The 15,104-nt window shown below is 36.6% G+C and overlaps 1 protein-coding gene and 1 non-coding gene across 2 annotated transcripts; both read left to right on the forward strand.

Moving 5' to 3' along the window:
- Positions 1-13,315: 13,315 nt before the first annotated feature.
- Positions 13,316-14,633, forward strand: Rps20 (ribosomal protein S20). The gene is made up of 4 exons (XM_027932821.3): positions 13,316-13,458; positions 13,708-13,807; positions 14,040-14,113; positions 14,414-14,633. The coding sequence occupies exons 1-4, from the start codon at positions 13,456-13,458 to the stop codon at positions 14,594-14,596; spliced, it is 360 nt and encodes a 119-aa protein (XP_027788622.1). The 5' UTR covers positions 13,316-13,455; the 3' UTR covers positions 14,597-14,633.
- LOC114090717 (small nucleolar RNA U54) lies at positions 13,902-13,969 on the forward strand. Its single transcript, XR_003582408.1, has one exon. It is a non-coding gene; the product is annotated as a small nucleolar RNA U54 (small nucleolar RNA).
- Positions 14,634-15,104: the final 471 nt, after the last annotated feature.

Below are 15,104 nucleotides of genomic sequence, written 5' to 3' on the forward strand. Positions count from 1 at the left end.
AGAGAGGCGGGTAGAAAGAAATATATGTTGAAAATACTTTGAATATTCCTCAACTACCAAACATCAGAGCTTATCAGCACAATATACTGTGTAGTGTTAGCTGTTTCTCCTTGAGATTTCATGGCTGACTGGGACTTGGGATTGGCTGTATTTACCCAGCATTGTGAAAGAATACAATACTGCATGTTGCTAACCTGGGGAAAGGTTACAAAACCTCACAAAACCACCACTCTGTAGACCAACCCTTCAATCACAATGGAATTTGGGGGGCATAATTAAATCATATCCAAACTATAGCAACATATTATCATGAAATATTAAAACAGTGGGGACAATGGCAAAGTCATACAAGTTTCCAGAAGTTAGAAAAAAAAAATACTAGGTCATAGGCAAAAGATAAAGATGCTAAAAGACAATGGAGGCCACTGAATCCAGAATTCTGAAGGAAAATCATTTCCAACTTAGAACTCTATACCCTGCCAAACTGTTGATTCTATGTGTAGGTTGACTAAAGTCTTTTTCAGATATGCATGATCTCAAAAGTCTACTCCTGTGTTCCCCGTTTCAAGAAGCTACTTGAGATGGTATTTCTCCAGGGCAAGAGCATAAATCATGATAGAAGAAAACATGGGATCCAGGAAACAGATATAACTCAACAGAGAAACAAAGAGAATTCCCTAAGATAAAAATGAATGAGGAACAGAGACTGTCAATTATGGACCTGCACAGATTAGAGCAGTCCCAATGACTCAAAGGAAATGAAACTGATGAATCCTTATTTTTAAATTTTTTTTTGTTTTAATTCATTATATGTGACAGTAGGATGCATTTATGTACTTTGATATATTATACACAGATGGGGTATAATTTCTCATTTTTCTGATTGTACATGTTATAGAATCACATTGGTATAAGGTGGGAGATGGCGGGGGGGGGGGGCACTAGGGAAGAATCCCTGTGTTTTGAGTGGATTGAAAAAATGTTTCCACAATTTGAAGAGAATTTGACATTAACTTAACTGGAGCCCAGAAAAAAACAAAGCAAAGGAAGCAAAACATTTATTAAAGTGAGGAGAAACTAAAAGTTTGAGCAACAAAAGAAAAGCAAATATCACACAACAAATGGTACAAAGTAAAATCGCTTTATATAGATAAAATGATGCAACATTGTTGATCCAACCAGAGTTTCATTCAATGTAACTATGATGAAAGGATGAATGGAGGTGAACTGAGTCGATGTACTAAGGATGAGAGTGGGAAAAAAAATTAAATCTTCATTTTCCAAAAAGGAAAGGTAATAGGTCATGCCTTAAAACAAAAAAAAAAACAAACAAAACAAAAAACCCAAGAAGTATCCACATAAGCATGCTACTTGGAGATGAAGTTTTATATACCAAAACCAACAACAGCAAGATGAAGTTTAAAATATCCAGGAGACTCCAAGAGTCTTGGTCTGGCATCCTTGAGGCCTGCTTTTTTTTTAATGCAGTAATCCTAGTGTCACTATCTGACTCTTTAATGTTCATGTATAATTGATAAAAATTAAAACTAAAATTTAAAAATAAGAAAATTAGTATATGTGCGTGTTTGTGCATGTGTGTGACTTAGGTAGGTCATAGGGAGTATTTCAATTTTTTTCTGTGAAATGAGTTTTAAGAAACACTATAAAAGAGATTGAATATTCTTCTTGATTACCTTGATATTTGTTAATCAACTCATTATGTAAAAAAACCACACTTTCTTGACAAAAAAATATTAAAATAGTACAAGCGCCCTCAAAAGGGAAAATTTAGAGGATGAAACAAGACACACATTGAGCTCAGGAAAGCAGAGGCAGCTGAGAAGAACCAAAGTAAATTGAGACAGCTTCCTGCACACTGCTGAATAGGGCGTCCGGTTACAAAGAGGGAAAACCTAAAGGTCTATGGAATAATAGAGCACAGCCAGAGGAAATTTAAAGAGAAAGGAGGGAAGAAAAAAAAAAAAAAACTTGAGGGAATAATGGCAACCAATGCCAGAAGCATGTCCCCTCACAGAGGGGTCAAGTTACAGAATTTTCCTGACTTAAGAACTGGAAGTAGATTTTCCCACTTTCAGGAACAGTGAATCATATTAGAACACATTGTACAGTCCGTCTGACCAAACATTTGTCAAACATTGAGTAATCTTTACTTTAAACCCTTAAGAAATTTGGATTCTGCCACAAAACAATCTGAAGAATAAATTGTCCAAAAAAAAAAAAAAAAGGCAAAAAAATTAACCTGTTGTTTTCTCTCATATTTCTCAAATGTAACAAGGATCCTACTAGTCTATATGGTAGATCATACAACTGCCATTAATGGTCTATTGGAGTGTATCTTTATTTCATAGTCTCCTGCTATTGTAACTTGAGCTAGAATGATTCAGCACTGGGACCATTCTGTATAGAAAGTCAGCTGAATTTAGGTTTCAGTATTTGGTTAGTGGATTGGTGAGGATCTTATCTTTTGACTTTCTTGTCATCCATGCTTTGGCTTTTCTAGTATTTGTTAACACCTCATTAGGGTGTTAGAAGAGAAAAGGGGGCAGATACATTTAATAATTTATTTTTCTAAGAAGACCACTATCACATATTGTCTCTAATTAGATTTGAAGACTACTTCTAGGCTCTACTTCTTTGAACTCTACCGACTCTTCATGTTTTATGAATTCCTCCTTAGGCAACAAATTGAATGATAACACTGTGTGTGTGTGGGGGGGGGGGGGGGGGTGTGGGTGTGTGTATGTGTGTGTTTTAACTTTATACTGAGAGTTCCAGAGTCAACCCAGAAGTTGGAACTCACAACTTTAGGCATTAGTGGGGTAGCAGGAAGATGTCATTGGAATTTTATTTGTACAAAGCCTCAAAGATTTCTTATAAACAATCTCTAGAAAGTTGGGTTAATAGTTGGGCCCCACATCTCCATATCCAAAAGGCAACCAGAAAATAATGGCTTCTCCTTGACTGAGGAGGAGGTGTATACGTGGAGAAGTTTCCCTGAAGAGAATGTCAGAGCAAACTATCTCAGCTTACCCGGGGCTGAAGGATCTTTTAAGGCCTCTCTGGAAAATGACCAGTCCAGAGGGTGTAAGGTCCTAGGAACAATTAAAATGAAACAGGCACCAGGGGGCGCTGCTGGCCTCAGCTGATCTCTAGAGTCCCCTCAAAAGGTATCCTTTTCTCTAATTCTGCAGATTTAGGGTGGAAGATGTGGACAAGGGAGAAGATGTCAGGGTGGTTAATGTCTCCTGGCAGAGAGAAAAGATGGAAGGCATCAGGAGTCATCTTTCCTGATGGCTGCTGCTGTAGCCTGAGGAAACAGAGGCTGGGTGTAGTCATGCTTCTGTCTGGGAAAGTTGAGGAAACCCAAGAGTGAATAAACATGCTTCCTGTTTTCAAAGAGCTTCTAGCCTACCACCATTAGTTTTACTAAAATTATATTTTTTCCAATAAATACTTTACATACCACATACCAAAATCACTTCCAGATGGATTAGAGAGCATATGTAAAACTGGAAGAAAACAGAATTGAGAAGTTATTATAAATTTGGAGAGAAAGAAGTTCTAAGCAAAAAGCAGTGGAAAACTGTACAAGAGACTGCCAGATTTAATTACAAAAGAAGATATAACCTGAATATTAAAATATGAGTAAAGTACAGACAAGAGACTGAGAAAAATACTTGGTTAAAATGTAACAACAGGTCCATGTTTTTATTATACAAAGAATACATACAAATAAAAATGAAGAAATTAATCATGCTGTAAAAGAGAAGGGGACAAAAATATTGAAAAGTAAATTCATAGCAAGGAAAATGCATTTAGGAGACAAACATGGAAAACAGGAAGATGTCATCCCAAAAGTACTTGAAAACTTGCACATTAAAAATAAGGGGCTCTTGAAAAACACAAATACATGCACAAAATTCTTGATGCTAATTAAGGTGTAGTAAAGCTGGATCTTCCATACATGGTTAGTAACAATGTAGATTACTACAACTTTTGGGAAAGAACTGCAGTCTGGCAGTCTGTCAAGAACCTGAAAAATGTTTATGTTCACTGACTCAGTAATTATGCTTCTGAATATCCATCCTGTGAAACACTACCCAGTAAACGTTTTAATTGATGAAACAGTCACCAAGAGCTGTTTATTCTGGAAAAAAAAGAAAAGAAAAATGCCCCAAAATATTAAATCAATTAGAACAATCGATTCAAAATGTTATGATGATTATGATAGCATAGAAATGGCTACTTTACAATGCTAAATGAATGGGGCAGAGTACAGAATCATCTATTCAGTGTGATTACAATTTGAAATTCAATAAATTTTTCTTTAAACATCCAGAGAGGGCTGAGAACAGGTAGAGCACTTACCTAATATGCACAAGGTCCCTGGGTTCCATCCCTGCACCACAAAAGGAAAAGGGGGAGAAAAGAGAGGGAGAGAGAGAGAGAGAGAGAGAGAGAGAGAGGAATGAAAACAAAGTTTTGTTTGTTTGAAATTATTTGAGGAACTGTGAATATCTCTTTTCATTTTTTAAACTTGTTTTCTGATTTCTATAAATCTTTATCATATAAACACCTAGGTAAAAAATAAATGGCCACAAAATTACTTGTGTCTGTATACACTAATATTGAACAATCTGAAAGAAAATTATGAAAACAATTTCATTTATAATAACATCAAAAAAGAATAAAATGCTTAGGAATAAACTAAACAAGGAAGTGAAAGACTTTATACCACAAGAAAACACTGATGAAAGATGATAAAACAGGTATTAATAAATGGAAAGATATTCTGTGTTTATAGATATGAAGACTTAATATTGTAAGGATATCCATACTGCTCAAAGAAATCTACAGATTCAGTGTAATCCCTATCAAAATTCTAGTGACATTTTTTTGCAGAAATGGAAAATTTTATTTGAAAATTCATATGAAATCTCAAGAAATCCTGAAGAACCAAAACAATTTTGAAAGAGTTAAGTTGGAGAACTCACAGTTCCTGATTTTAAAATATATTACAAAGCCACCTTAATCAAAACAGTGTGGAACTGGCATAAAAACAGACAAGAAGACCAATGGAACAGAATACAGAGGTGGGACATAGGGGTACCTTTATGCACATGGTCATGTTATCTTCAAACAAGGAAAAGACTCATTCAACAAATGTTGTTGGGCTCACTGTACATCCCATGTGAAAAGATGAATCACATAAAAAAATTAACTCAAAATGGATTAAAGTTCCAACAATAAGACCTTAAACTCTAAAACTCCTAGAAGAAAATAAAGGGTGAACACTTTATGACATGGGATTTGGCAATGATTTCTTGGATATCAACACCAAAAGCAACACAACAAAAGCAAAAATGAATGAATGGACTAACATTGCACTTAAAAATTTTTGTGTATCAAAGGACAGAATGAAGATAGTGAAAGACAACCTAAGGCATATATTTACATATCATACCTCTTATAAGAAGACACCCATAATTTATCTACATGAGTATCTCCATATGTCTGTTTCTATATTTAGATAGATGATAGATATAAAACTCCTAGAACTCAACAATAAGTAGGCTGATTTTAAAATGAGCAAAGGACTTGTAGAAACATTTCCCTTAAGAAGATATACAGTCAACAAGCGTATGAAAAGATTCTCAACATTACAGATCATCAGAGAAACACAAATCAAAACCACAGTGAGATATCACTTCACACCAATTAAGATAATCACTATGAAAATAAAAACAAGGTTAGGATGGTACAGTGGTACTAAGCTCAGTGGTATAGTGCTTGATTAGCATGTGCAAGGCCCTGGGTTCAATTACTAATACAGCAAGTAAATAAATAAATGAGCAAAGTAAATAAATAAATGAGTAACAAGTGTCGGCAAGGACTTGGAAAAATTGGAACTTTTGCACTGTTATGAGAATGTAAAATGGTGAGTCACTATGAAAAACAGAATAGCAGTTTCACAAAATTAAAAATAATATTATCACACGATCAAGCAATCTCACTGCTGGATATGTGGCCAAAAGAATTGAAGGCAGGGTCTTGAGGAGATATTTGCACTCCTATGTTCATCACAGCCCTATTCACAATAGCCAAGAGGTAAAAGCAATCAAAATGCCCTTTAAAGGATGAATGAATAAGCAAAATGTGGAATAGAGTGCTCAGAAACAAATCTCATCATATATGTTCAAATTATTTTCAGCAAGGGAACCAAGACCATCTCATGGAAAGCAGAGTATTCTTAACAAATAATGTCAGGAAAACTGAATATCTATATACACAAAAGACTGAAGTTGGACCCTTATCTTATACCGTATACAAAAACAAAAAGCAAGCAAACAAAAAGACCCCTCAAAACAGATCAAACACTTAAGCATAAGAACAAAAACTATAAAACTCCCAGAACAAGCAATCAAAATGTCCATCAAGGAATGAATGAATAAGCAAGTGTGGTATCCAATGGAATACTATTCTACTTTTAAAAGAAAGAAAATTCTGTCACATGTTACAACATAAATGAAACTCGAGAACATTATGTTAAGTGAAATAAGCCAGTCACAAAGGGATGAATCTACTTATGGGAGGTATCCAAAGTAGCTGAACTCATAATTAGGATGTGGGTTAATAGGGGCTGGGAGGAAAGGGGAATTATTATTTAATGGTATAGAGTTTCACATTTGCAAGATAAAAATTTCTGGATGTCTGTTTTGCAACAATACAAATATATTTAACACTACTAAACTGCACACTCAAAAATGGTTAAGATGATAACTTTTATGCTACATTTTTATTATAATTAGAAGTCAAAAATAAAAGGCTATGGGGCTGGGACTCAGTGGTAGGGTGCTTGCCTAGCATGTGTGAGGCACTGGGTTCTAATCTCAACACTGCATATAAATAAATAAAATAAAGGTATAAAAAGCAAAAACAAAAAAAAATTAAATTGTTCTTATTTAAAGAAAAGGTTTTTGAGAGTTGTCTCCACTTCAAACTTCAAACTTCTCCAATACTCTCTTAAAACATTTCATATAAATATTCCTTGGCTGCTTCCACTTTATAAAATCGGTGCTCAATTTACTTTTGTTTTTCTTGTTTTTAAATAATAGCTTTATATGATTCACATACATGCCATTCACCTATTCAAAGTATGCAATTCAGTGGCATCCAGTGTATCCACAGAGTTGTACAGCCATCATCACAATCAATGTTAGGATGTTTTCATTACCCCACCCCAAATTCCCTGTACTAGTCACTCCACTTGCATTCCTCCCACCAGCCCTTAAGCAATCACTAACTACTTTTGTCTCTATAGAATTGCCTAGTCTTGACATTTCATATAAATGGAATCATATAATTTATAGTCTTTTTTAACTGTCATATTTCACTTAGCTTAATGTTTTCAAGCTTAGACTCTGTTGTGACATGCATTAGTACTTAACTTCATTTTATTTCCACTGTATAAATACACCACATTTTATTTACCTATTCATCAGTTGATGGATATTTAAGTTGTTTCCATCTTTTGGCCATTATGAATAATCCTGCTATGAACACTCAGATACTCTAAGATTTTTGTAGACATGTTTTCATTGCTCTAGGGTATATACCTTGGAGTGGAATTCCTGGGTCATACAGTAATTCTATTTTAGCATTTGAGAAACTGAAAAAATTGCTTTCACAAATATCTGTACTGTCTTACATTTCAACCAGCACTGTATGAGGGTTCTCAGTTTCTCCACATCCTTGCTAACACTGTCAGATTATCTGTCTTTTGAGTTTTATGTAGCCATCTTGGTGAGTATAGAGTGATATCTCATTTTGGTTTTAATTTTCATTTTCATAGTTAATAATGTTGAACATCTATTCATGTGCATATTAGGCATTTTTATGTTTTCCTTAAAGAAATTTCTACTCAGATTCTTAGGCTATTTTTAAATTGGATCATTTGTTTTCATCAAACTGCCAGAGTTCTTTATATATTCTATATATAGGTCCCTGATAAGATATGATTTTCAAGTATTTTCTCCTATTCTGTGGGTTGTCTTTCCACTTTCTGAGTGTCCACTGCTAAACAGAAGTGTTTAATTCTGATGTTATCCAATATATATGTTTTTTCCTTTTGTTGCTCATGTTTTTGGTGTCTTATTTAAAAAAACATTGGAAAATCTATGGTCACAAAAATTTATGTTTTCTTCTACAGTTTAAGTCCTTCATTGAGGTGGTAGGTCCATTTTGAATTGGTTTTCTTATGGTGTGAGGTAGGGGTCCAACTTGATTCTTTTGCATGTTGTTCCAGCATCATGTAGAAAAACTATTCCCTCATCCCCTTATTGTCTTGGCATCCATCTTAAAAACCAAGTGACTATAAATGTGAGGGTTTATTTCCAGACTCTCAATTTTATACCACCCATCTAGTTATACATCAGTCCTAATGACATGATTACACTGGATTGCTTAACTTTCTAAAGAGTTTTTAAGTCAGGAACTGTTAGTCCTTCAATTGTTTTGCTTTTTTCAAGATTATTTAATAATTTCCATATGAGGTTTAGGATCACCTGATAATTTCTGCAAAGTCAACTCTGGGATTTTGATAGGGATTGCATTGAATCTGTAGGTTAATTTGTAGCATTATCATCTTAACAATATTGAGTCTTCCAATCCCTAAACATAGGATGTATTTTCATTTATTTATGTCTTCTTTAATTTCCCTCAACAATGATTTGTAGTTTTCAGAGTATAAGTTTTGGACTCCTTTTGTGAAATTTACTTCACTATTTTATTCTTTTTGATGCTATTATAAATGTAGTTGTCTTAATTTTATTTTTAGAATGTTCATTGCTTGTGTATAGAACTACAATTGATTTTTGTGTCCTATTACCTTACTGAACTCATTTGTCAGTTCTAATAGATGTTTTTAGTGTATTTTTTTTAGGATTTTCCATACATGAAAATAATCTTATGTACAAACTAGAAATAGTATTATTTCTTCCTTTACAATCTTGATCTCTTTGGTTTGGTTTTCTTGCCTAATTGCCCTGATTAGAACCTCCAGTACAATGTTGAATAGAAGTGCCAAGAGCAGACACCTTTATCTTGTTTCTGATCTTGAAGGGAAAAGCCTTCACTCTTTCACTTTTAAGTAGGAAATTCCTACTTTTCCTAGGGCAGCTTCCTAGGGCAGGTTGCTAGGGAGGAATTTGCTAGCAAGACAAGTCAAAAACTGATTCATTCTATTCATGGAAGTGACATTCCAGCACTTTTGCCAAATTCTAGTATTTGAAAGCAAGTCACAAGCTCCCATATAGAGAGAATTACACAAGGCCTGAAATAACAGGAGGTGGGATCATTGTGGCCATGCTTGAACCTATCTACCACACAAGAGCAAGTGGCAGAATCAGTGTATGAGGAGGGCCACAGATTCAATCTTCTCATAAAGAAAAGCAAGTGGTGGACATGATTTCTAAAATGTGGTATTCATTCTATACAACATGAAAAACACAAGCCTAGTTAGAGTGACTGAGAGATATGAATATCTCTAGCTCCTCTGCATGAGATCAGGATCACAAAAGCGTGGCAATAGAAATCTTCTGAAAGTCATCTTAGAGCTAGGAACCCACACTGTGTAGTAGAGGTAGACGGATGACTTTCAGATGTATGCAGGCCAGAGAGGAAGAACAAGAGAGGGAAGAAGAGGAACTAGGGTGCCTAGAGAAGACATTCAACTCCCACCCCCAGAGAATTCTGTGAGCTCTGTGGTTAATTATGACTAAAAATTGTCAACCTAACCCGTGTTCCAGATGATTCATGCTTGAAAAAAGATCTTACTGTGTCCCTCATTCTTTTTTTCATTGTTTACTTTAGTAAAATGATTTTTAGAAGCAAATAGAGTTAACTGGCCTTGGTTATTCATGGAACTTCAAACAAAAGAATGAGTGAGTTAAAAAAAAATGGGCAAACTACCTCATAATGGGGGCACTTAATAATTCAGTAATCTCTGATTTCAACTATAGTGGTTTCTTTATCTGCAGTTTTGCTTTTCAGTTATCCATTGTCAGTAATGACAAAAAAAAATCCAAAAATATTAAGTGGAAAATTAGCCAGGATCACCTAACACTTCTCCCAATGTGTCATCCAAAGGGCATCAGTGACCTAATACTATGCCTACTTCATTCAGCTCACTTCATCTCATCACATCAGCGTTGTATCATCTTACATCATCACAAGAAGAAGGGCAAGAACAGTACAGTAAAGATATTTGGGGGAGGAACCACATTCACAAACTTTTGATGCAGTTTCTAATTATAATTATCATATTTTACTATTAGCCTTGCTGTTATTCACTTACTGTGCCTAATTTATAGATTAAACTTCTTCATAGGTATATCTGTATGTATAGGAAAAGGCATAATATATATAGGCTTCTATGCTATCTGAGGTTTCAGGCAACCACTGGGGGGGCGGGTCTTGAAACATATCCCCTCCAGGTAAGTGGGGAGTACTGTATAGTGAAATACATAAAGTCCTTTAGGACATGTTGGTTAATATAATAGGATTTTACTTGTCTCAGATGTAATGCCACTATTAATAAAGATGGGCCCTAAAATATCTGAGAGTGCAGCACATGGGTTGACTGCGGAGCCTAAAAAAAGAGACAGCATGGATTCAAACACTGGCTTTTCCTGGGACCTTGGACAGATTATTTAGCTTCATTTCATGAATCGTGTATGAATAACAGTACTTGTCTCCGGGTGTCTATATGAAGATCGAGTGACTGAAGAATACTTCTGACAGTGCTGGCTATCACAGGATGAGTAGTGTTCTCAGTCCTCACGTTTCATCCTAGGAAACCATGAGAAATCACCTCCGTTGTCCATTCCCTGACCAATACAAAATGGGCAATCACGAGAGAAAGTTTCAAACTTGCACCCACTTTTAATCTTAAATTTCAGACTGAAGAAATTCAAACATTGAAAAATTATATTTATATCCAAAATTCAGAATAATATAATGTCTAAACAGACTGATCCACATTCATGTGACAACTTGCCTTTGTTAATTCATTCATAAATCTAACCATGAATGAAATCATTTCTATGGCTGTAAAAAAAAAAAAAAGTGTAGGATGACACTGTCATTGCAGCAAAATACCAGTAGGTGGCCATCTACAGACCCACCCTGCAGTATACAGGTTTTATAAGATTAGTAAAGAAGAGCTACAGAGAGAGAGAGATTGAAAGTATATGTTTCATAATGGTCTTAGGAATATTTCTAAAGTTAAAATCAAATAAATATTTAATTTATTGAATTTTTATACTGCTGGGAGAAATATGTTTTGGGGTACAATTTTCCCAGAGGGCAACTTACTTAATTTAAGCTTAAATATTTAAAAACTTATTCTTTGATTAAGTCATCCAGTGTACAAGAATATCTAGTAATTATGTGATGCCAACGAGGAGCTAAAAGATTGATCTCTATAACACTGCAGATCAATGGGGCAGAGTAGTTGTGTCTTACAGGAGACATTTGACAATGTCTAGAGACATGTTTGATTCTCACAACTGGAAGGAAGGGTTATCTAGTGATAGCTAGTGGGTAGGAGCCAGAGATGTTGCTAAACATCCTACAATACACATGACAGCCCCCCAAAACAAGGAACTATCCGCCTCAGAATGTCAATTGGGTTGATATTGAGAAACCCTAATCTACCAGCATGTACCTTATGGTATTGTTCATAAGAAAGAAAAATGGAAAAATGTCTGTAAATAGACGACTGGTTCAACAAATGAAAGAATCATCTATATAATTCATGATGACACTGTCATGAAAAGAGATATTGCTCTAAGTATATTTATTCTGATAAAACATTATGTGACTTGAACTGTACATAGGGCAGGGGCCCATTTTTAAAAGATACTTATATATCTGCAGATGTAAACAGTGGTGATCTCAGAATGATGGAATTATGCACCTTTTTATTTTTTGCTACTGCTAATTCTACTTTTTCCTTCAATAAGTAGCTCACGTTTGTATGAAACATGAATGTCACTGTACACCTTCTCTGAAGATCTACATTCAACTTTGGTAGTAAATATAGGGGTGATTTTTCATATCCCAGGGAGCTAGGCAATCGCATTTTTGTCTATTTGTTGCAGATAAACATATCAATAAGTTAAAGCCTAAAGATGTGAGAGATAGCTTCCAAACTAAGGTTTTCAGATTTTTAGTGGCACATTCTACCAATAGAATAGTTACAGCTAATAGTTTACATTAAAAAATATTGGAACTAGAAAGTATGCAAATTTTAACATTAAATTTATTGTTAAGTTGCAGCAAACCCTAATGTGTGTGTGTGTGTGTGTGTGTATTTTTTTTTGACTCGAACAAAACAAAACCGAGTTATTATTCAGGTTAATTTTACCACCAAGCAAGTAAGTCAACGCTATTATTTGATGAAAGTTTCAGATGTAATTTACCCACAAGAATCAGAAGAGGAAACTTGGAGAAAGAGCTCTGATGGGAGAGAGGTCAGTGCTGTGTCCCTCACCTGTTCGGTGGGTCTGAACAAATACTTCCTTTCGCTGGGAGTTTCACCTGTAAAATAATATGAGTTTATCTCCTCTTCCTTCTGTCCTGTATCTCAGCCCATCTCAGCCAGGGCTTGGTGTCTCAGGTCTGAAACCCTGGCCACTTGGGAGTCCGAGGCAGGAGGATCCCCAATTCAAGGCCAGCCTGGGAAACTTGGTGAGGTCCCTGCCTCAAGATAAAAACTTCAAAAGGGGGTTGTGGCTACAACCAAGTGGCAGAGGGCCCCTGGGTTCCCTCCCCATACACCCCTACACACACACCCAAAGTAACAGATCTAACTCGTCAGACTCATTTTTCTAAACGCCGCGTCAGTTACTAACTCAGAAAAGTTACTAGTTCACACAACAGTGAGTTGGTTGGCTTTGTATCAGAAACAAAAATTTGCACTGCAGAAACCGCAGGGGTCGTTTGCACTTTTAGCCGGGGGCGAGGGAGAACGCCCCAGAGGTAGTTTCTCAGGTTTCAGCGTCGCCCGTCATTTCTGCCAGGTGGCCAGAGGACGTGCGTCGATATGTGAGCCAGGACCCAACCTCGAGGGGCTTTGGCTCCTCCTGGACAGCAGGGGGCGACGGCAGGCGCACTTTTCCCGCCAGCTCTACGGGTTCTCTAGCCCAGCCTCGCGCGGTATCCTTTTCAGCGCGCGGATCTATTCCGCTTCCGGGGCTTGAGAAACCCGGATGCAGGTGGTCTATAAAATCGCCACCCGAGCCTCACGACGTTCTTTTAGAGAGCGACGCGGTTGTTGGTGAGGAGGAGCATTCCTCTACCCGCTTCTGCTCCTGACTCACCGCTGTTCACTCTTGCCGAGGAACAAGTCGGTCAGGAAGCTGCGCCGCAACCATGGTGAGCCGAGGAACCGTGAAGCGCGGCTTTGGGCGGCAGTGGGACTCAGCCGTGGGCCGGTGGGATGCTGGAGTGGTTGCCGGGATCTAGGAGGCAGCGAAAGCCTGGTCTCACTTGGCCGGCATAGGGCTTCTGCTGTGGTGTGGGATCCGGGGATGTTACTGGTGAAACAATGGAGAAAATCTGAGGTTTGAGTGTTTTTTTTTTTTCCTTATTCTTTCGTTTTTTATCTCGTATGTGTGATAACAGGCATTTAAAGACACCGGAAAGACACCCGTGGAACCAGAGGTGGCGATTCATCGAATCAGAATTACCCTTACCAGCCGCAACGTGAAGTCGCTCGAGAAAGGTGGGTTGAATCGTTTGGGAGCGAGGCATTTGGAGGAAAAGCAATGTATTTGGTTTACTGTTCGACATTCGTTGCTTTTCGTACCTTAAACCGTTGGCGATGAGGAGATACCTACCGTGTTGAATTATGGTGATAGTTTTTATACGCTATTCTGAGCCAACTTAGATTGAAGTTTCTTAAACGGGTTTTAATTGATTTTAATGAACTGAGAGGTGCATGTATTTCCTTGTAGTGTGTGCTGACTTGATCAGAGGCGCAAAGGAAAAGAATCTCAAAGTGAAAGGACCTGTTCGCATGCCTACGAAGGTAAAATAAATAACAGGAAGTAGTTGTTTATGGATCCACAGATTCAAATAAAAACTGGTGGAATTAGGTTTGTAGCGTCTAGTGTTTGAAGTGACAGTCTTGGGGTACAGTCTGGTCCTTATCGACACAGACTGTAAAGGGCGGGGTAAAAACAGTTGTATTTTTAAATAGTGGTATCTGGAAACCTGTCACTGTAAAGAAATAATGCCTTCTCAAATGCACAACTCTACTTCCAAGTACTAATTTGTCCAGACATCTCAGGGATATGCAAAAAACACTTGGTTTTGTCTTTTGTTGCAGACTTTGAGGATCACTACAAGAAAAACACCTTGTGGTGAAGGTTCCAAGACATGGGATCGTTTCCAGATGAGAATACACAAGCGACTCATTGACTTGCACAGCCCTTCTGAGATTGTTAAACAGATTACTTCCATCAGTATTGAACCAGGAGTCGAAGTCGAAGTCACCATTGCAGATGCCTAAGTCAACTGTTTTAATAAATTGATTTCTGAAAACAAAACTGTATTGATTGTGCAGTTCTATGTAACATGGTGGCTCATAACTTTGGTTACATGTTGGAAATTTTATGCACAGCATCAATCCCTATTCTGATTTATTGGTATGGGGTGCTTTAATCTAGGAAAAAGCTTTAGGGGGATTCTAATATAAAGCTATAGTGGGCAGGTAGTAAATTGGGAAAATGAAGAAATAATTTACAGTCCTGGCTTTGCCGGTTTGTTGGTACTTAATTTTCAAAATGTTTGGGAATCGATATTGGTTATGTTTTGGATTCCAGCATCTATGCTTATCAGTGGATATCCTTAAAAAAGAAATGATTTGCTTTTTTTAAACAGTGACATTCAAATCAAACCTTAAGCTGAAATTCCTATGCACATCCAACTGTGCTCAAAAGTAGACATGTCTAAATAGATCTTTCAAACCAGACTTATTAGGGTTTCAAGTGAAATAAATCTGGAGCTATGTCATAAGT

Source organism: Marmota flaviventris, chromosome 15 (assembly GCF_047511675.1).
Source record: "Marmota flaviventris isolate mMarFla1 chromosome 15, mMarFla1.hap1, whole genome shotgun sequence".
Taxonomy (NCBI): domain Eukaryota; kingdom Metazoa; phylum Chordata; class Mammalia; order Rodentia; family Sciuridae; genus Marmota; species Marmota flaviventris.

Coding starts and splice junctions, on each gene's coding strand:
- Rps20 (XM_027932821.3), top strand. Junction 13,808..14,039: donor CGTGAAGTCGCTCGAGAAAG/GTGGGTTGAATC, acceptor ATTTCCTTGTAG/TGTGTGCTGACTTGATCAGA. Junction 14,114..14,413: donor CTGTTCGCATGCCTACGAAG/GTAAAATAAATA, acceptor CTTTTGTTGCAG/ACTTTGAGGATCACTACAAG.